At 45.8% G+C, this 20,641-nt stretch overlaps 1 protein-coding gene across 1 annotated transcript in view; it reads left to right on the forward strand.

Annotated features, from left to right (window-relative positions):
- Nucleotides 1-6: 6 nt before the first annotated feature.
- The window catches only part of AP1S3 (adaptor related protein complex 1 subunit sigma 3), a 55,808-nt gene continuing 35,173 nt past the window's right edge, over nt 7-20,641 (forward strand). The window contains exon 1 of the mRNA XM_029932907.1: nt 7-132. Coding sequence (XP_029788767.1) covers nt 130-132 — 3 coding nt within the window. The 5' untranslated portion in view covers nt 7-129. The remainder of the gene's footprint in view (nt 133-20,641) is intronic.

Consider the following 20,641-nt stretch of genomic DNA (forward strand, 5'->3'; position numbering starts at 1 on the left):
GGGAAGCAGCCATGGTCTGAAGCGGGCGCCTCACCTGTCAGCCGCCGGCGCCTGTGCTCGCCCTGCGCCCTCGTGACCACCGCGCACCTAGCTCCTCGGCGGCCGGGCGGCCGCGGAGCCCCGGCCACCATGGTGAGTGACCCGGGAGCGCGCGCCGGCGGGAGGCACCTGCGGCGACCGGGGGGACCGCGGGGTCCCGGTCCTCTGCCCAACGGTGCGGACGCGCGGGCCACCAGGTCGCCGGCCCGGGACTCTCGGGGGCCACAGGCGCCGCTCCTTCATTCATTGGGTAGTTCACCCGAGCGCGGGGTCCGGGCCAGGCGGCGGCCGGGGGCCCCCGGGAGACTTTTGCTGTGTGTGTGGGGGGGGTTACGTTCTGGGAGGAGGGTGTGGAGACGAGATAGGGGGACGGGTAGTAGACCAGGAAAGTAGAGGTGACCGCCGCGAGGGAGTGCTCTCCAAGTCTCCAGTGCAACCGGATAGAGGAGTGGAGGGGCTGCTCTGGAGTCGATCGCGGGGAGGCCCTTTTCGGGAGGTGACATCGCAGATGCTGGAGGTCGCTCAGGGGCCATGCAAATAGTGGAAGTCAAGAGAGCGAAGACCAGCGGAGAAGGAAACCCTTGCTTGTGGCAGAAAGATAGAGGCCAGGTCCGGTTGAGTCGGGTCGTTAGAAGCCAAGTGAAAGAGTTTGGGTTTTATTCCAACTGAGTTGAGCCTTGGGAGCGTTTTAGCGAGATAACTGATCTCATCCCTCCTACGCGTCACAAAATGCCTTTGGCGGAGAGTCGCCAGAAGGATGTGTGTGCGACCAGGGCTTTCAGAGCAGAAACAGGGAGACCAGTTACAGCACCCCAGGTGAGAGGTGGGGGCCAATAGCTTCAGGGGCCTCTCTAACATCCCTGCTGTCCGGGGGTGGCGTTTTGACACCGAGGTGGCCCGAACTGTGCCAGTCGCACTCCCCCAGGTGCGCTCACTTCCCACATTAAGGTAGGAACAGAACTGACCTGCAGGCTGAGGGCCTGAGGGCCCGCTGCGTAGTCCCGGAGAGCCGTGGAATGCTGAGCCCCTGGACGGGGAAGACCACAGACGCTGGCTCCGGGAGAGGCTTGGCCGCACAGACTGGAGGTGCCTCCTCTCCTTTCTTGAGGATTCCTTGTAAATACAGAGTGATGTAAACAGGAGGCTGTAAATAATGGAGCAGCTCTGTTGGCGTACTTGGGTTTCCCAAGGAACAATGGGACAGCGTGCAGAGCTGGCCAGCATCATTTGCCTGCCGGAGGGTGGAATAAGGCCCTGGAATTTCTGAGTAGCAAAAGGCTACCTCCCTCCTGAGAGCTGGGGCAAGGTCCTCGCTCTGGACCACAGTTGCCTGGCGTTTTGTTGTTTTCCTGCTGGTGTCCAATAATCAGGTCATCAGAAATGCGTGAAGTCTCGCTGGCTTTTCCACCAGACCTTGCACAACAGATATGTTCATGTGATTGAGCACTTTTGCTAGGCCAAGCACGATGCCCAGCCCTGCCCTTCACTGTCTCAGGCAAATCCTTGCAACGGCCAGATGAAAGTTATCTGTTCTGCTCTCTGCATTTTACCTGCTCCGACCTGCTCTGAGCGATGTGTCCTAGGACAGTCCCTTGACCTCTCTGTGCCGATGGCTTACTTGTAAAATGAAGATTATAATTGTTTCAAACTTGCAAGAAGGGGTTCTCCATGTGCAGTCTGGGTGCCCTACGGGGTCCCTAAAACTTCTCAAAGGTCCATAAGACCCAATGGTCTTCATAATAGCGTATCATAGCATTCTGATATTATTTGCCTTTTTCATGTTCATTCCTGCATGGCTGCATGTGGAGTTTTCTTGAGGCTAACCTGTCTGGGAATATAACATGTCCTAGGATTATGTGACAGATTGAATACAGTGCAAGTGAACGCATTTAGAAGAGCAGGTTAGCCCCCGTCAGAGCTCAGGGACTGTGACATCTCGTCTGTTATTACTGCCACATGCTGGAGACAGCTAGGAGAGGCCAGCTGTCTTCTGTTGAGCCAGACATTAAGAAGATTTGAAAAAATGTAAAATAGGAGCGCCTGGGTGGCTCAGTCACTTGGGCTCAGGTCATGATCTTAGGTTTGAGAGTTAGAGCCGCATATTGGGCTCTCTGCTGTCTGTGCAGAGCTGGCTTTGGATCCTCTGTCCCCCTCTCTTTGCTCCTCCCCCTCACAATCTTTCTCTCAAAAATAAATTAAAAAACAAGGCACCTGGATGGCTCAGTTGGTTGAGTGTCCGTCTCTTGGTTTCGGTTCATCATGATCTCCCAGTTCGTGAGTTCAAGTTCTGCATCGGACTCTGTGCTGGCAGCTCAGAGCCTGCTTGGGTGGGATTCTCTCTCTCTCTGCCGTGCCCTGCGTCTCTGTCTCTCTCAGAATAAATAAATAAAAACTTTAAAGAAATTTAAAAATATTTAAATAAAAGAAAAGAAAATATGCAAAACAATGTCACTCTCCTCGCCATTTTTTTTCCTTTGCTTTGGAAAATATTCCCACTGTTAATGTGTACTCATAGTTTACAAATGAATTAGTGGGGTGCCCCAGGGGCCTCAGTCAGTTAAGCATCCGTTTTGTGTGTTTGAGCCCTGCATTGGGCTCTGTGCTGATGGCTCAGAGCCTGGATCCTGCTCCAGAATCTGTGACTCCCTGTCTCTTTCTGCCCCTCACCCACTCACACTCTGTGTCTCTCTCAAAAAATAAATGAATGTTAAAAAAATTTTAAAAAGAAATGAATTGGTAAATATCTAAACTTTTTTTCCCCACTTAAATATATATATTCCAGTTCAACCTATGCAGATAAAAGGTCTTTGGAGGTCTCTATTTTTTAAGAGTGTAAAGGGGTCACAGGCAGATTCTGTGAGTCAGTGCAAGTGAACGCATTTAGAAGAGCAGGTTAGCCCCGGTCAGAGCTCAGGGACTGTGACATCTTGTCTGTTATTACTACCACATGCTGGGAAGAACAGGTGTCCTCCCTGTTGCCCAGCGGCTTTGGCTTCCTGGCGAGGGCCACTTCGTGACTCCCGCCTCTCTCCTGCTCCGTTCCTGACTTTATCCAGCCCTTCCTCTAGGAAAGTGGAAGATGCTTGCACTCCCCCACCTGCTACCTCCACACAGGAAAATAGTTCCTCATTCCTGTGCCCGTGGGCCAGGGTTCTGGCACCAACATTTCATACCTTCTGAATCTGGGGACTGTTTTTTTTTTTTTTTAAATCTGAATTGTCTTGTTTGAATCGTCTCTGTACCTCTGCACCCGGTCTTTGTTTTAGAAATCTCTGCCCTGGGAAACAATGCGAGAGCTATTGTGTTTCAGGGATCCCTGTGGGTTCCCAGCACGGTGTGTTTAAACATCTTAGTGGGAAGCCTTTACTACTAAATGGTTGAGAATGTTGATGGAGGAAGGATGATGTTCTTTTATTTGTTTGTTTGTTTTCGCCCCTGTAAAAAGATAGCAGTGAGGATTTAGAGTGTGAAGTTGGAAGAGCCCTGGGGCACCTTTAATTAAAATGCAAGGGGACTTTGCCTTATGCAGTCCAGTGCTTTGGATAAGGGATAAGTTGAAGTGACTTCTAAAACCACATTGTGAACAAAATAGAGGAACTACCCACTGAAAGACACTCCCGTTTTGAAATGGGAAGAATTATCTTGTGTTGCAGATGATCATAATGAATGCTGTTTATTGAAGTGAGATCGACCTACGCTAAAAAAAAAAAAAATAGAAGATTCTTTGATGTGATTTTATTTTTATTTTAAAATTTTAAAATGGTTTTATTTATTTTTGAGAGAGAGAGACAGTGTGAGCAGGGGAGGGTCAGAGAGAGAGGGAGAGACAGAATGGGAAGCAGGCTCCAGGCTCTGAGCTAGCTGTCAGCACAGAGTCTGACGCGGGGCTCGAACCCACGAACCGTGAGATCGTGACCCGAGCCAAAGTCGGACGCTTAACCAACTGAGCCCCCCAGACGCCCCATGTCTCTCTCTAAAGTAAGATTTAAAATCACACCGAAGAGGGGCGCCTGAGGGGCTCAGTCGGTTAAGCGTCTGACTTTGGCTCAGGTCATGATCTCATGATTCGTGGGTTTGAGCCCTGGGTCAGGCTCTGGGCTCTGGGCTGACAGCTCAGAACCTGGAGCCTGCTTCAGATTCTGTGTGTGTCTCTTTCTCCCTCTCTCTGCTCATGCTCATGCTCTTTCTCTGTCTCTGTCTCTCTGTCTCTCTCTCAAAAATAAATAAACAAACAAAAAAATTAGAGAGAGACTTTGCTGAGCTGAACTGTGAAGTCAGTTCCTGATCAGAGTTGATGTCAGCACAAGGGCACCCTTCTAAATCAAGTACATCAGAGTTCCCCAAGTTCATCCCAGTCTCACTGTTCTGCCTGGAGAGAAATCTCACTATGAGCCTGCAGATCCTGCTCTGATCACCCAATCCCCACCCAGCATATCAATTTAATCTTCCAAGGCTTAAGTGAACTGTAACAAGCATGTAGCTATTTTGGCTGTTTAAGTTCTAGTTCCAGGGTGAAGTAGTTGATTACAGCAAGGAGCGCTTTCCTGCTCAAGGCCTGGGTAGGCTGCTGGCCAGCCCTCAGTGGGGTGAGGAGCGGGTTGGGAATAAGGGAAGGAAACTTAGCCTCTGGGCGTTCAGTTATCCCCAGAGGGTAAACCACGGACAGCCCTTCCCCCAGATCTCCCAACACCACCAGTGAGACTTGTATTTACCCGGCCTGGGGACTGTGACTCCTGAGTTCCCATTACTGGTTTCTGTGGCCAGGACTGTCAACAGCTTATGATTTTTGTGTGATATTTCACAAACAGTTGGAAGGAAATGGCTCCAGATTGTGTATTTGCCACAGGTTATTTTCAATGTGTGTCCGTTTGGGTCCCATGAATGATTTCCTTATTGGCGGAGACCTAATAGATAAAGCTGATCCCATCCCCCAACAGGAAGGAAGAAACCTTGAAGGGTCCCTGGAGATAAGCATTTTGGGATATCTCCACGACCCATCCCTTTGATAATACTGTGTTGTTACTGTGGCCAGGCCAGAGGTTCTTGCCGTGATCAGAGACTTCACGGGGGTTACTTCTCTCCTGGGGCCTGGCCGTTTGCCCAGCAAAAACCCCCTTTTGGCCTTCTAGAGCGCCCCCCCCCCATCCTGTGCTGTGAGAGAATGCACAGGGAAAGAAACCAGAGGCCAAGTCTAAGGTCCTCCTGGTGTGGCTCTAACCTGTCCTGCCGGGCACCTTGGCCTGGCTGGAGAGAATGTGCTAATTACACACTGAGTGGCTAGAGAAAATATGCTGATTACATGGCTGCTGATGGCAGGGTAAATGATGCATTGTAACTGTGAAAAGGAAGCACTACAGATCGTTTAAGTTAGAAATGAAATGCTGTTGAGTATTCCCAGGAAGCTGGCCTTGGAAAAATCTCCGACCAAGTGCCAAGCCTGAGAACTTTCTGACAGATAGAAGCGAGGTCTGAAATAGCTCTGACTAGTTTCTGAAAAGCCCCCGGGGGAAAATCATCAAACGTTCATGAGTCTCTCAGTGTGATGGGTCATAATTGATAGTTCGGTCGAGAAGGGTACTCATGGGGCACCTGGGGGGCTCAGTCAGTTAAGCATCTGCTTCCACTCAGGTCACGATCTCACAGTCCATGGGTTCGAGCCCCGTGTCGGGCTCTGTGCTGACAGCTCAGAGCCTGGAGCCTGCTTCAGATTCTGGGTCTCCCTCTCTCTCTCTCTGCCCCTCCCCTGCTCATGCTCTGTCTCTCAAAAATGAATAAATGTTTAAAAAAATTTTTTTTAATCTTAAAAAGAAAAAGAATAAGGGCACTCAGGATTTCCTATGTTCATGTCCTTGTTGGATCCTCTGTAGTAGGGTGTCCGGGCTGGTAAGACATGATAGGCGTGTGCTGGGGCTCAGCGCATACTTACGTGCTGCGGGAGGCTTCTTTCTGCACCGGGTTATTAAAGAGGAGAAGCTAGGGCCACGGGGCACAGGCTGAGGCGCCGCGTACGTAGTCTTGTAGAGAGGGCACAGCAAGGAGTAACCGTGACTTACACAGATCATTTTAGACTTAAAGCCTCTCTGCACTAAAACGCCAATGGGGTGCCTGGGTGGCTCCGTTGGTTAAGCATCCCTGCTACTGATTTCGGTTCAGGCCACCATCTCACGGAGTGTGGGATCGAGCAGCAGCCCTTGTCAGGCTCTGGGCTGACAGCCTGGAGCTGCCTCGGATACTTTCTTGCCCCCCCCACCCGCCCCCGCCTCTCCCTTACTTGTGTGCATGCGTTCGTACCTGCTCTCTCTTAAAAATAAATAAACATTAAAACAAACTCATAAATGCATTTGAGTCCAAGCTGCAAAATTCATACACACTTTAAAGATAAAAACCTAAGAAATAGCAAGTGCATGGCTAGCTGCTTAAGTCTAGACTGACACTCTATATCTCACAAGACTACCTGCTTTTTCTGCTGTTTCAGTGATTTGGGTAGAAAAACTTGGGATGGTGTTCTAAGGCAGGGGTCAGAAAAACTTTTCTGTAAAGGGCTGGATCGTAAGCATTTTAGGCTTCGTGGGCCCTAAAGTGTCTGTCACTGTCACTTAACTCTTATGTTATAGAGTGAAAGCAGCCATGGGCGAGATACAAATGGGTGTGGCTATGTTTTAATAAAACTTTATTTATAAAAACAGGAGGTGGGCCAGAATCGGGTTATCAGCTGTAGTTCGTTGACCTACTCCTAAAGTGACTTCCATTAATTCACTCTGTATTTGGCAAGTGAATTGGACACCTGCCCCAGGAAGGCAGTGCTCCAGGGAGGACTAGCTGTATAATTTGTCACACCTAATACAAAATGAAAATGTAAGGTCCCTTGGTCAAAACCATTGAGAATTTCAAGATGACACACGGCATTAAACCAAGGACAGGACCCTTCTGAACTCAGGGTTCTAGTCAAGAACCCCGTATCCATGGAAATCAGCCCTGGGTCTGGGCCCCAGAGCTTATGTCGAGTACACCAGAAGCTCCCTGCCGTACTGGAGCCCATGTTCTTGGTAGGAAGTTCTCTCAACTTTCTAAATATTTTGTACCAATGACACAGAAGAGGGTATTCTAAAGTATTGGTAAAGCGTCCTCTCATTTTTACTTCATTTAAGTTGCAGGTGTTTCTGATGTGAGCAATGGGGGGACCCTGTGGGGACATGTGGAATTGGGGGCAGTCCTAGCCTTGGTGGTTACTCCAGGCCCTGCAGTTTCACCCCTTCTCGGCCTGAGGTGGGGCGTCCACTCATCGGGCCAACTCAGCTGGCCCTTGGTCACTTCCTAAAGCAGGTCTGACTGGACAGAGAGTTCAGGAGCTGTGTCCTTCCCGCGGGCATTGCTTTGCCCACGTCCCCATGGAGCCTTGGGTGCAGGACATCAAGGCTTCCCCAGCCCCTCCCAGGTTTGCCCTAAAAGACCAGGCGTGGTGTCATTTGTCAGTGTAAATCCTGTACGTTAGTTCCCCATTTGTGTAAAATAAGACCCACATATGAACTGGAGACTTCCAGGAGGGTATGAAAGAAACAGTGATTGTTCCTGGGAAGGGCTCTAAGCTGCGGTGTGATACATTTTCACTTTGTATTGTATGTTCTTTTTAGACACCCCAGTTTTCTCTATTTGAATGTAACATCTTCTAAATTATATGAAAAATAACTTAAATGTAAAATACCGCCATTTACAGCAGTCCTCTAGCAAAACTCTGTTTTGTTTCTCCCTGTGTTTTATAAATTCGTTTTTTTAAAGTTTATTTATTTTTAGAGAGAGAGGAAGCATGAGCATGAGCAGGTAAGGGGCAGAGAAAAGGAGAGACAGAATCCACTGAGCCTCATGCGGGCCTTGAACTCATGAACAGTGGGATCATGACCTGAACCGAGATCAAGAGTCAGACACTTAACCGACTGAGCCACCCAGGTGTGTGTTTTGGAACTTCTTAAGGTCAAATGTGTCTGGAATTGGGATGGAAGCAGAAGTTTCCTGAACACACACACACACACACACACACACATACACACACACACACACACACACACACACACACACACACACAGGCTTTCTCTCTAACTTGAGCTCTTGGCCAGACTTCTGAGTCCTGTTTTCATATGAGGATTGAGAATACCTTAGGGGGAAAATGTGATCCATCTTTCTCACTCCAGTGACTCAGAAAACTTTTGGTAACGATGTAGGATGATGTTTCTAGTCACTTCACAGGACTGAACCGTACAGTACACACAGTACGGAGATGGTTGTCAGATCACTTGGGGTTGGCCTTTCTTCATTTGATAAAGAACTGAACATTCCAGCAAGATTAAGGAGTTACGTCCCTGAGGGGCGCCTGGGGGGCTCAGTCAGTTAAGCATCCAATTTCAGCTCAAGACATGATTTCACGGTTTGTGGGTTTGAGCCCCACGTCAGGCTCTGTGCTGACAGCTCAGAGCCTGGAGCCTGATTCGGACCCTGTGTCTCCCTTTCTCTCTCTGCCTGTCCCCCACTCATGTTCTGTCTTTGTCTCTCAAAAATAAATAAAAATTATGATCATCACTGGTTTGTTCTGCCCCCGACCTCAGAATCTGCTGCACACCCATGGCTTCCTGAGCCTTCCTTTAAAAAAAAAAAAAAAAAAAAAAAAGGAAAAAAGGGCAGCAATATTTTATTGTGGAAGTGAAGCTATATATAAAAAGCTTGAAAACAAGATTTCTTTGAAGAGAAATGTCTGAATTTCATCAGGTGAAAGAACGTGCTGTTGGAAGACAGGTCTCTGTTGTGAAAACGTTTGGCTGCCGGATCCCTGTGGAAATGACATACGGGGCATTTTGCCCGTCTTCCCCTCCCCCCGCAAGCCTTCATGTGTCCATTTCCAGAGGCAGGTGTCAGATGTCAGTGAAATGTGTCCGGGAAGAGCACAGGATGAGACAGACAGCCCCAAGCCCTGTGTGCAGGCCCTGTGATCTTGACCACTTTGCTTATCGCTTTCACACGGGGCCCACTTCCTCCATTTACCTGACGATTGAGTGAGATAATCCAGTCCAAGCCTCTTGCATGTGGTCTGGCACCTACAACAAATACATTCTATAAACGTTAGCTAGGCTATTTTTAAGAGAAATGGGGGGAAAAAATCCCCAACAAAATGTTTAAAAATGGTTGTAAGTTGATTTTCTCCCCCCTCCCTCGAGGAAACTTATTTGAACCAATGAAATAAAGAAACAAAGTATCACAGACTGTAAACACTGGGAGGTAGGAGAAGGTGAGGGTTTGGAACACCACAGTGTTTTTCCCATGTGATTTAAAACCGGGTGTATGGATAGGACATTTTTCGTTTATTTCCTAAACAAGTACTTTCAGTTTCTTTACTAAGAAGCCAAAAGCTCAGTTCTAAGTGCACTGAATATGCGTCTTACCTTTTAAAGTTGGTTCGGCCTCGTGTCTTTTATGCTGTAAGGATTCATATTATCTAGTCTATGTGAACAGTCTTGGTTAAAAAAAAAGGCGGGGGAGGGAAAGGGGAGACTGGACTACATAACAAGGCAGGTCTTTCTCGTAGGTCGAATCTGAACTTTGAAAGAGGATGATGGACTTGGCATCTCCCACCTCCTAGCAAATTTTATTTCCTAATGTAGACCTCCTTGTCAAGGTATAAAGGTGCCGGGGCAGATTTTTAATGAGTGCCAGGTAGGCTGCGGTAAGAGGAAAATGAAAGTTCTTAATGAACACCGAAGTGGTCATTGCCATGCAGGGTGCCGAGGTTAGCCTATGGAGCAAAGCCGCTTAAACAAAGTTGTTCCTGATCACAAAAAATTCATATTAAGAAAGATCGACTAAGCATCGCTATGAATTAGGAATAGGGTCCCAAGTTATTCATGTTTCTTTGGACTTCAAAGTCGTACTGAATGGTGGCTGGAATTTCTACCCACGATTTCCGGTTATCTTTTTGGTTCTTAAGTGATTTGACACAAAACCAAAGGCCAATCTGCCTCTCAAAAGACTCTAGAAGAAAATCTAATTAGAGGTGTATTTACCTTAAGGCAAAAATGAAAAAATTAATAGGTATTGTTGGTATATTTTAAATTGATTACTCTGCACAGAGGAAGTGATGAGTGGAGAAATAATACGCGTATCACTTGTTGATTTTTTTTTCTCACTTGTGAATCTTTGAGCTCTTAACTGGGGAGGTTATTAGAAATGAACACTCAGGTGCTCTTGGGTGGCTCTGTTGGTTGAGCCTCTGACTTCGGCTCAGGTCATGATCTTGAAATTCACGAGTTCGAGCCCAGCATTGGGCTCTGTGCTGACAGCTCAGAGCCTGGAGCGCGCTTCGGACACTGTGTCTCCCTCTCTCTGTACCCCCTACCTCCTTGCTTATGCTCCGTTCTCTCAGAAATAAACATTAAAAAAAGTTTTTTCAAAAGAAAAGAAAAACCCACAAGGGTAAGATCTATTTCTTGATAGCAAGAAATGTGTATTGTGGGGAAGAAACTTCTCATGCACAGCAAATCTAGACGGAGGCAGGAGTGCGTAATTAAGAAGTATGTTGTTCTGGTGATTTATTTGCTGTAGGAGCAGGACACGGTGTGGGCTCATGGGCGAGACGGGCACTGGGCTGAGTCCGGAAGGGCGGGTCGGTCCTGCCTTCAGCTTTTCAGAAGAGCACGCCCTGTAGGTATGCTGGATGTGCCCTGTAGGTATGCTGGATGTGCGTGCGGGTGGGAAGGGTTAATAAGCAGACCTTAGAGACGGGCAGATTTAAAGAAACTCAATCCTGGAGGAGAGCCTGGTTCTCATCGACTCCTCCTTCTCCAGCTCTGCTCTCCTGTGAGCCCCCAGAGGACAGGATTCATCCAGTATCATCCGGGAAGGACTCCTCCCCCAAGTGGAGTTTCCAGAGAGCTAAAAATGACCAACTTTTTTTTTTTTTTAATTTTAGGGTTTAAAAAAATGTTAATACCCGCCTCAAGCATTTGGAGAAATGGATCAGAAGTGGCTCGAAGTTTGTCCAAAGTCACTCCTTGGTTTTTGAGACAAGTTGCCTTCTTAGCAGCGAAGGAACAATGTTACAGAAATTGCATGTGTATTTAGGGTGTGTGTGTGTGTGTGTGTGTGTGTGTGTGTGTGTGTGTGTGTGTTGTCTCCAAGTGGGTTAGTTCCTTTGCACACCTTTAAAACACCATCTGCTGTTCTTTCCCTCCACTACCCTGTATGTCTGCCCCCAATCTCACTTCCTCCAACCATTTTCATGTATGTTTTGAGAAGGCCATTTTTAAAACAAAGTTTATTTTTTTATTTTGAGAGAGGGGAGGGGCAGAGAGAGAGGGATAGAGAGAATCCCAAGCAGGTTCCACATGGTCAGCGTAGAGCCCAATGTGGGGTTACATCCCATGGGCCAAATCACAAGATCATGACCTAAGCCGAAACCAAGAGTCGTACACTTAGCTGACCAGGCCACCTGGGCGCCCTAAGAGAAGGGAAGCTTAAGACAGATATCACTGGGAAGACAGAAGAACATAGCACGGGGAAGGGTTGCCACATTGAAAATGAGAGGACCTGGGGCCGACACCCGGGCTTTGCCAATAGCAGAGACCTTCACCGCTCTTCGCCTTCCTGGCTCTGTTCTGCTGTCACGGGAAGCCAGCTTGGACCTGAGGCATAATCTTAAAAACCCTTTCTGCCTCTCACAGTCTGTTATCAGCTGCAAGGAAATCCTATATCCTCCAAACCTAACATACACCGTTCTCTGAATGTGTCAGAATCAGAAGTGGGGGCGGGGCGGGGGCGCGATGTTGAGTTGTTGATCCTGCATTGCTGTTGATCAGGAGTGGGACATGTCTGTGGTGCGGCTTGCAAGTGGAATTTCCATGTCCGAGGCTGGCCTGAAGGTCTGATGGCCCTCCCGACACCGAGTGCCCGTGACTAGGTGGTGACTCATTGTGTTCCTCCCACATCTGTCGTATGCAGTTTTGGCTTCAGTCAGTGCAAGTGTAAAGCACAGTAGTAGTATGTTCCTTTAGGTACAGATTCACAGAGTACCTACTGTGGTCTAACCCCAGAATTGGAGATTATTAAGCGCTGTAAGGGAAACAGCACTGATGATGCTTCTGATTCCACAGGAGAGAAACCTATAAATAGAGCAGCCTGTGTGCTACCCTAAACGTTGGGTTTCTTCAAAGTACATTGAAAAATGAAGATGTGGTCGGGAGGGACTAGGGTTCAGAGGGAAGTGTGAATTTTGAGAGGTTTTGAAAGGATATTACAGATGTGCTTTGGTAAGGATGTTATTTCAGACATAGGGCGGGAAGGAGGAGCCGCTGGTGAGCTGGGTCCCGGCAAGACCCGTTCATGTTCTAGGGCGTGCAAGCAGGTGGCACGGCCGCGTGGGGGAAGGAGTTGGAAAACACACACGTGCGCCGTGCACGCCCCCTCCCCCCCACCAAATACCCAGATACCTAGTTCCCAAGACAAAGTGGAGCACTTTGGTACTTTGGAGGAGGACGTTGAAAGACGGGAGATTTTCCCCGTGCCGTTCTGGAGAACAGTCCCGAAAGATCGATCTTTTCCGTTTTCTGTTCAGAGCTGTCATTTCACAGCTGTGGAGTGTGAGCAGTGGACAGGCTCTGCTGGAGACAAACACCTAAACTGAGTCTCTGTCCCTCGGTCGTAGTTTTGGATGGAGGGGTCGTGTGTACACATATAGCTGTTACTTATTTGAAGTTTTAAAATGAAACTTGAAGTTTGATGTTTGTGTTAGGTAACCATACCCATTTCTCAGAAGAATCGGAGCCTATCTTTGGCGATGATCATTTTTAAAGAAAATTCAGGCAACAGATATTTATTGAGCAGCTGTATGTCCATACCTATTCAAATTCAAGCCACTACACTTACTTAAAAGGGAAAAAGATTTTTTAATTTATTTAAAATTTTTTAAATTTTATTTATTTTTATTTTTTTTAAATCTTTTAATGTTTTATTTATTTTTGAGAGAGAGAGAGAGACAGTATGAGCAGGGGAGGGTCAGAGAGATGGAGACACAGAATCTGAAGCAGGCTCCAGGCTCTGAGCTGTCAGCACAGAGCCCGACACGGGGCTTGAACCCATGGTCCGCGAGATCATGACCTGAGCCGAAGTCGGACGCTCAACTGACTGAGCCACCCAGGTGCCCCAATTTTATTTATTTTTAATGTATTTACTTTGACAGAAAGAGAAAAGGTGGGGGGAAGAGTGAGTAGGAGAGGGGCAGAGAGAGAGGGAGAGAAAGAATCCCAAGCAGGTTCTGCAAGGTCAGGGCAGAGCCGGACACGGGGCTCAAACTCATGAAAGCTATGAGATCATGAGGTCATGACTTGAGCCAAAATAAAAAATTGGGTGCTTAATGAACTGAGGCACCCAGGCACCTAAGGGACTGAAAGGGAAAACTTCAATTCTGGCTCCTTGTGTAAAGCTTTGGAAAGGACTTTTATTCTTTGTCAGTTGCAAGATAAATAACAATTGGTCTGAGAGAAAAAGGTTTTTAAAGTGACCTTCTTAGAAATAATGGGCTTGTCTGTTTAAGTGATGTTGATCCATATTTATTAGTAAAATCAATAACAAAAGTATCTTTTAAATCATGATAGAAAATAATTCCGGGAGCAACTGGCCTAGCAAACATTATGCCAGGAAAATTTGCATTGCTGTAGTCTCTGCTCCAAATAAATCAGTTTCAGGATCAAAATGCTGGTTTTTAAAGACCACACTCAATCTTTCCCAACACAGTAACGGTGAGACTTTTTAACAAAACTAACTTATAAATCCCATTTTCCTGAGCTCCTTCCTACAACCAGTGAGTATAATTATATTTCATCAGTAAGAGTTCAGACAGCAGACTAAGATCAATAACCTTGCAATAATTATTATAGTTTTAGGAAATATTTACAACATGAATGTTTCTGAAATATACTTCCAATTTAGAATTATATTCTATACTAGAGTCCTGACTATAAAAGCTAAAAACTCTTAGACCTTGAGCAAAAGTGACCAAAAAAAAGGTATTGAGTTCTTTTTTTGTTAACTGTGAAATAAGATAATCGTAAACACAGTAGGACTTCCTTTTTCTTACAAAGCATCTTTCTTTCCTCCCCAGTTATATTAAGGTATGATTGACCAAAGCATCTTGGGGTGGTATTTTTTTTTGTAACATCATAGATTCATAATTAAATATCAGTTTTGTTGTGAATGCACACAATTATTTATGGGTACCAATGACTTTAGAGTTTATTCCATAGCTACACATTGCTAACATTAGGTTTGATTTCTGGATTTTAAAGTAACTATTTAAAATGTTGCACAAGAAAAAGAAATGAGAAAATGGAGCATCCTTTTCTTACATTGCCTCTTTCTCTACTAGGTGGCATAAGGAATGGTGATTCACAGCAAAAGTGACCCCAAAACATCTGTTGTATTCTCGCATAATAAAGCATTATGCTGTATGGGAAGTCTAGTAAAAAAGAAACACGTGTTCAAAATTGAAGGTGTTAAGCCCCCCTGTCTGCGCATGGCTGACTGCTGTGACCCCAAAATGGGCGAGGCCAGTGCAGGGTGTGGTCTCCTGTTCCCGTACTACTTTTGGGTAAGGACTTGGAGGCCCTTTGGCTGTTACATGTGTGTATCACCATCCACCCTAATCACTCACGTGGTAAGCGTGGAAGGAACCCGGAGAGGAATCCTATAATGAGATTGAGCAGAGGTCAGGTTCACTATCAATCAGTTAGCCCTGAAGTTGCCTTAACAGCAATTAAAACAGCATTCAGCTATTTACCTGTGACTGAACCTTAAGTCAGTGACAATTAAGTAATGTCACCATGATTTGTGCATTGTAGCCTGCACAAAATACCGTGCTGGCGGTGCTTAAAGTTTTCTGAGATAAAAACCCTCCTGAAAATCTGCTAAGGTTTCTGGACCTGCTTTCTAGAGCAACTGCTCATAAATCAAAAATTTCGCATAGCCTTTCAAGTCTACCACCACCTCTTTCCCTTTTTAAATTACCCTTAGACCTTGGGCATTTATTATAAAGGTGTAGAATCCTACTTGGATCCCTTACCCAGCCCTCGATGACTCAGGGAAGTCTTTTAAGTGTCAGTAACTAATTGGTTTTGGATTCCATATGAGGCATCACCTAGTATGTGGATTAAACAATATGACACATATAAATGTGCCCCAGTGTCCGCCATGCAATGGACTGTTTTTGTTGATAAATAAATAAATTTGTCATGTGGAATAGTATGTCCATATTGGTTGGTATATTAACAGACTGGAGACTTCATGGAGAAAAGGGACCCTCAGAAGTTCACTGATGATCGGAAAGTGTCTTGGGAGAGTGTAGGATTAGAGTAGCAAGACGGGGCCAGTGGCAGTGTCTCTGGTGTGATCTTCCTCAAAGCTGTTGTGTCTACTTCCACTCTAGGGTGAACAGGTCAACAGAGGATTGACTCAGAGAGTCAGACACTCAGAGAGGCCAGACAGGTGCCTTTTTCCCTAGGGATGTGTTCACAGATTCTCCAAATTGCACCGTCCGCTTTTTCTCTCAGGGACTCTGAGCAGACCACTGCTGCTAACACAGCTTTCCTCAGACCAGCTACTGTAGAATAGATCCAGGAGGCCCCTTCTGCTTGTCATTCTAGCCATGTCATCCTATGACCACACTGTGGTTGATCGAACTGCGTCTTCTACAGAGAGCTAATCTGCTGTGGGCTATTTTAATTGCCAGATGAGGAGGATTACACGCAGTCTTCTGTGAACAGGCTGCGGTCTTGTAGACTATACTGTTATGTATGTATCTGCTGAACAGAGACTCAAAAGGACCATGTAGTGTACCCAGCGGTCTCGTGTGCACTGTGCACACTGAAGACTGCCTTCGACTGGTGGATTGTGTGGGAAAGCCTCAGGCTTTAGAGTCCGACGTATCTGCAATGAAATCCCTCTCTGCCATTTACCGGCCTTTGAGCTGAGTCACTGACATAGATATCACAGGACATCTCTCCATGGCCTCATATGAGCACTATCTGTTCCTTGCTGGTCGTTATCATGATTGCGATGGCTTGTGGCTACTCACATTTCCTGCTTCTCCTAGCAACACCCCCTGTTCATGGCCCGGAACCCTGGCTTTGCTCGGAAAGGGCCATCTGATCTCTTGATTTGCTTTTGACAAGTTACCAGTTGAAGCTGCTTTTTTTCCACATATATGGGGGTGAAAAGAATAATCATCCTCTATCTGTCCTAGTGGTTTATCACCACATACCGTACACTGCATTCCTAATTTAACTAATTAACCTAAGATGATAAAGTTCACTCTGATAGTATTGTAGTCTGTGGAATGCAAAGTAATGAACGCGTAAGAATGGTCTATGTGCTTGGATTATTTGCTGTGGAGTTAAAACCTTTTTAGATTTCTTAGGAACCGAGGACCCATTGCTTTAGGTTTTCTAACAAGGTTCACATGTTAAGTTGGTTTTATGTATCTGTGCATCATTCATTTTAGCTTAGTACCACAGTCCTTAGGAATCCGAAGTTGGTTTATAAGCTTGGGGTGGGGGGAGGGGGGTCACGTGACTGTTATCTGCCGCTTAAAGCAGAGGCTAAAGATCTGTTACTGTGGATCTTTCTGAAATTCACTAACCCAGCCCAGTCTCTCTGCTTTTCTTGGGTTGAGTCCAACCTCAGCCCTGGATGGTTTATCTCAGACTTACCTTCCCCAGACTCGTCCTCCCAAAGAATATGTGTCGTACACTGGAGCCCAGAACTAAAATTTACCACGCAAGGAGAATCCAAGACTGTCCTTAGTTTTATGCCCAAACATTTTCCAATGTGGTTTATAGAACGTTTACAGAATCAATGGTATGGTTTGACTAACGCTATCACTCCTCTTGGTAAAATGGTTTAAGCGTCCAAGTCAAAAATTAAAGTGATGTTCATGTAAAGTAAAATTGGGTCTTTGTTAATTACTGTCAGCCTGAAATATCTTGTCCAGTCTTAGAATTCTTGCGATGGTGTTTAGTTTAATGTGCAAGCCTTGGTTTGAGTGAAGCACGTCTAAGAGTTGCTGTTTTTGAAGCCTGAGATTGTTTTGCAAATGGTGGATGTTCACACGATCGGTGAGAATTTTGTTCATGAAGTTTGTTAGGGTCTCGGGAAACTTGTCCTGGGCACATGCCTCTGATTATTTTGGCCTGGAATGGTGACCACGGATGGCTTAAATGTTACGTCTCAAGTACATCTGGTTTCAGAATTTGGTAACGTTGGAGAAGCGAAAGGCCAACCCATTGTCATTGCTGTCTCTTTATTAAACTCAGTACTGACGGGTGTGTCTGTTCCTAGGCTGCAGGCCGGGAACCAGGCAGAGCAGAATGAAAAAAAGCAGAGTACAGCCATTTTCTGTTGTTAACAGAGCAGAGTGTAAGATGCCCAGTGATGCCAGCTGTGCCCACCGCAGCCTCTTCTCTATGATTTTTCTCAGACTTACAGCATAGCCTTCCTCCTAGCGAGAGTCACAGCGGGTCAGGGCGTGGATTGCCGGGGGATGGGGGCTGCGAAGCCCAGGCTACTTCCATGTTCTGAAGCCTCTGGCAAGTGAAAAGAAACAGAGTGCCCGAACAAGGCTATAAATATTGTGGCACCTTTTCAAGCCTGTGCTTAACAAGTTAACACATGTGGTATACACAGAATACCATGCACTTTCATCTTGCCTTTTGCAAAAACGTTTTAGGGATTTGTATAAAAACATGTAGATTCACTGTGTATGCCAGGGGCTTGGGCTGGTAGTGGGCACAAGTTTACGTCCATATGAAGAATGTCTCTGCCTTTTGGCCTCATTGGGGCTTTTCTGTGACGTCCTGAATAATACACAATTTAAGTTTGAGACCCTTTGTGAATGTGAGGTCTGTCCCTTCCTTCTCACCGGTTTCACCCAGAGGGGGGCCTCTGATTCCGAGGACGACTTGTCTGTCTTTGCTGCCCTACGCATTGCCACGTATAGTCCATATGTTAGAAAATGGCTTACCGGGGCGCCTGGGTGGCTCAGTCGGTTAAGTGTCCGGCTTCAGCTCAGGTCACGATCTCGCGGTTCATGGGTTCAAGCCCCGCATCAGGCTCTGTGCTGACAGCTCAGAGCCTGGAACTTGCTTCAGATTCTGTGTCTCCCTCTCTCTCTCACCCTCCCCTGTTCACCCTTTTTCTCTCTCTCTCTCTCTCAAAAAAAAAAAACCATAAAAAAAAAAGAAAATGGTTTATAGGAGGTCAGAATAACATTACATGAGGCAATGGTGGAAGAAAAGTTTTTCATTGGTTTTATTACTAGTTTTGATTCCAGTTGACTTGTTTTTGTGACTTTATGGCACATTCCTGATTTTACTCCACCTCCTTCCTCCACATTATTTGAAGCTAATAAGACAGTAGTATTCCAGCAAGGCTGCATGGAGAGCCCCGAAGCCCCCAACCTCTCTCTCACCGTAGCTGCTCAGGCTTCACTTTTTACTCTTTGTAATGCACTTTTATTTAGAGCTAGACATTCAGTGTTTGAAATAAAAGCCCTCTTCAAAACCCCTTCTCTAAGGGCAAAGGGTAGAAGAGAATCAAATTTTATGGCACTTGCCTTATACTAGGTAAACAGTGGCTCACCTGCCTACATGCATCAGTGGGGGAAGACTTTGGTCAGTAAATGTGATACTTCTGTTTTTTATAATATGTGATTTCTGAAAAGTATGAAAACATGCTTCATGACTGCTGAGCTGAGAATCACTCTCTGCATCCCATTATTTCAAAGAAGATACAGGTGATAGATATCTAATGTCAGACTGTTGGGTCGAAAGGAACTCTGGAAATTACTTCAGGTCCAGCACCCCAGAAATACCAGTCAAGCTGCATAATCATGTGGATCTGGTTCTCAGTTAAACCCGGGATTGTAACCACATCTTATGCTTCTAGGCTACGCTGTTTTTACTGGCTCAGGAGTAAATAGGTAGAGAATAGCAGGCTTTAAACTACTTACAGAGCACCTAAAAACGACCAAATCATATATTCTAATTTCTACAGCTTATGTCCAAGAGGCCCCAAGACATAAACACAACTCCCAAGCCCCAAAGAACCATTCATTGAACCAGAATGCCCCCAGCGTCTACAATGATCTATAGATGGAATTGTTAAAAATGGAGCCAAAACAACTCAGTGAAGAAACGGACAAAGGCCTTGAAAAGACAGGTCTCAAAAGAAGGCATGCAGGTGACCAATATGCACATGGAAAAAATGCTCAGTGTCATGATTCATTAGGGAAATGCAAATCAGGATGAGTGAGATGGCAGTTCACACCCTTTGGAATGGCAACTGTTAAAAAAAAAAAAACCCCGGAAACTAACAAGTGTTGGTGAGGCCGGGAGAAGTTGGAGTTCTTGAGCAGTGCTGGTGGGAACAGAACATGGTGCAGTGGTTTGGAAAACAGCATGGTGGCTCTTCAAAAAGTTAAACATAGAATTACCATGTGACCCAGCAGTCTCCCTCCTGGGTACGCACCCAAAAGAATCGAAAGCAGGGACTTGAAGAGATGTGTGCACCCATGTTTGTAACCACGTTACTCACCAGAAAGTGGAAGCAACCCAGATGTCCATTGGTGGACGAATGGATAAAATGTGCTGTATATAAATGCTATGGGATGTTATTGAGACTTGAAAAAAGAAGGCAATTCTGACACATATGACAACATGGACGAGCTTTGAAGACATTACGTGAAGTGAAATAAGCTGGTCGCAAAAGGAAAAATACTGTGTAATTTCACTTACATGACATCCCTAGAGTAGTCAAATTTGTAGAGACAGAAGGTAGAATTGTAGTTGCCAGGAGGTGGGATCAGGGAGGGGAGGAGTGGGAAGGTGTTCCGTGGGTACGGAATTTCAGTTCATGGGAACATGAAAAGGTTCTGGAGGTGGATCGCGGTGATGATAATTGCACAGCACTGTGGATGTGTTCCCTGTCACTTGAACTATACATTTAAAAATGGTTATAAAGGCAAATTTTAGGTTATGTATATTTGACTACAATAAAACATTGTAAATCATTAGAAATGGAGCCCAAATTTAAGCCATGATAAAAGGATAAGGCACTTCTTAAATAATTATTGCAAGGGCGCCTGGGTGGCTCAGTCAGTTAAGCATCCGGCTTCGGCTCAGGTCATGATCTCATGGTTCGTGGGTTCGAGCCCCGCGTCGGGCTCAGTGCTGACAGCTAGCTCAGAGCCTGGAACCTGCTTCGGATTCTGTGTCTCCCTCTCTCTCTGACCCTCCCCAGCTCGAGCTGTCTCTTTCTGTCTCTCATAAATAAATAAATGTAAAAAAAAATAAATTATTGCAGTGAACAGATCTGTAAGAGAGGAATCCTTAGTGTCTATTATAAATAGTGGCTGTCTAACTTATTGGGAGTTTTCTATTCATTATCAAGTATTTATCAAGTATTTTTTGCATAGTATTCTTTTGGTAAGTGGAACAGCAGATCTTTGCATTTAGGTCAATAGACATTACTTTATGTGCTATTTCTTTTGTTCTTGTTTATTTATTTGAGAAAGAGA

Source organism: Suricata suricatta, chromosome 3 (genome assembly GCF_006229205.1).
Source record: "Suricata suricatta isolate VVHF042 chromosome 3, meerkat_22Aug2017_6uvM2_HiC, whole genome shotgun sequence".
NCBI classification, from domain to species: domain Eukaryota; kingdom Metazoa; phylum Chordata; class Mammalia; order Carnivora; family Herpestidae; genus Suricata; species Suricata suricatta.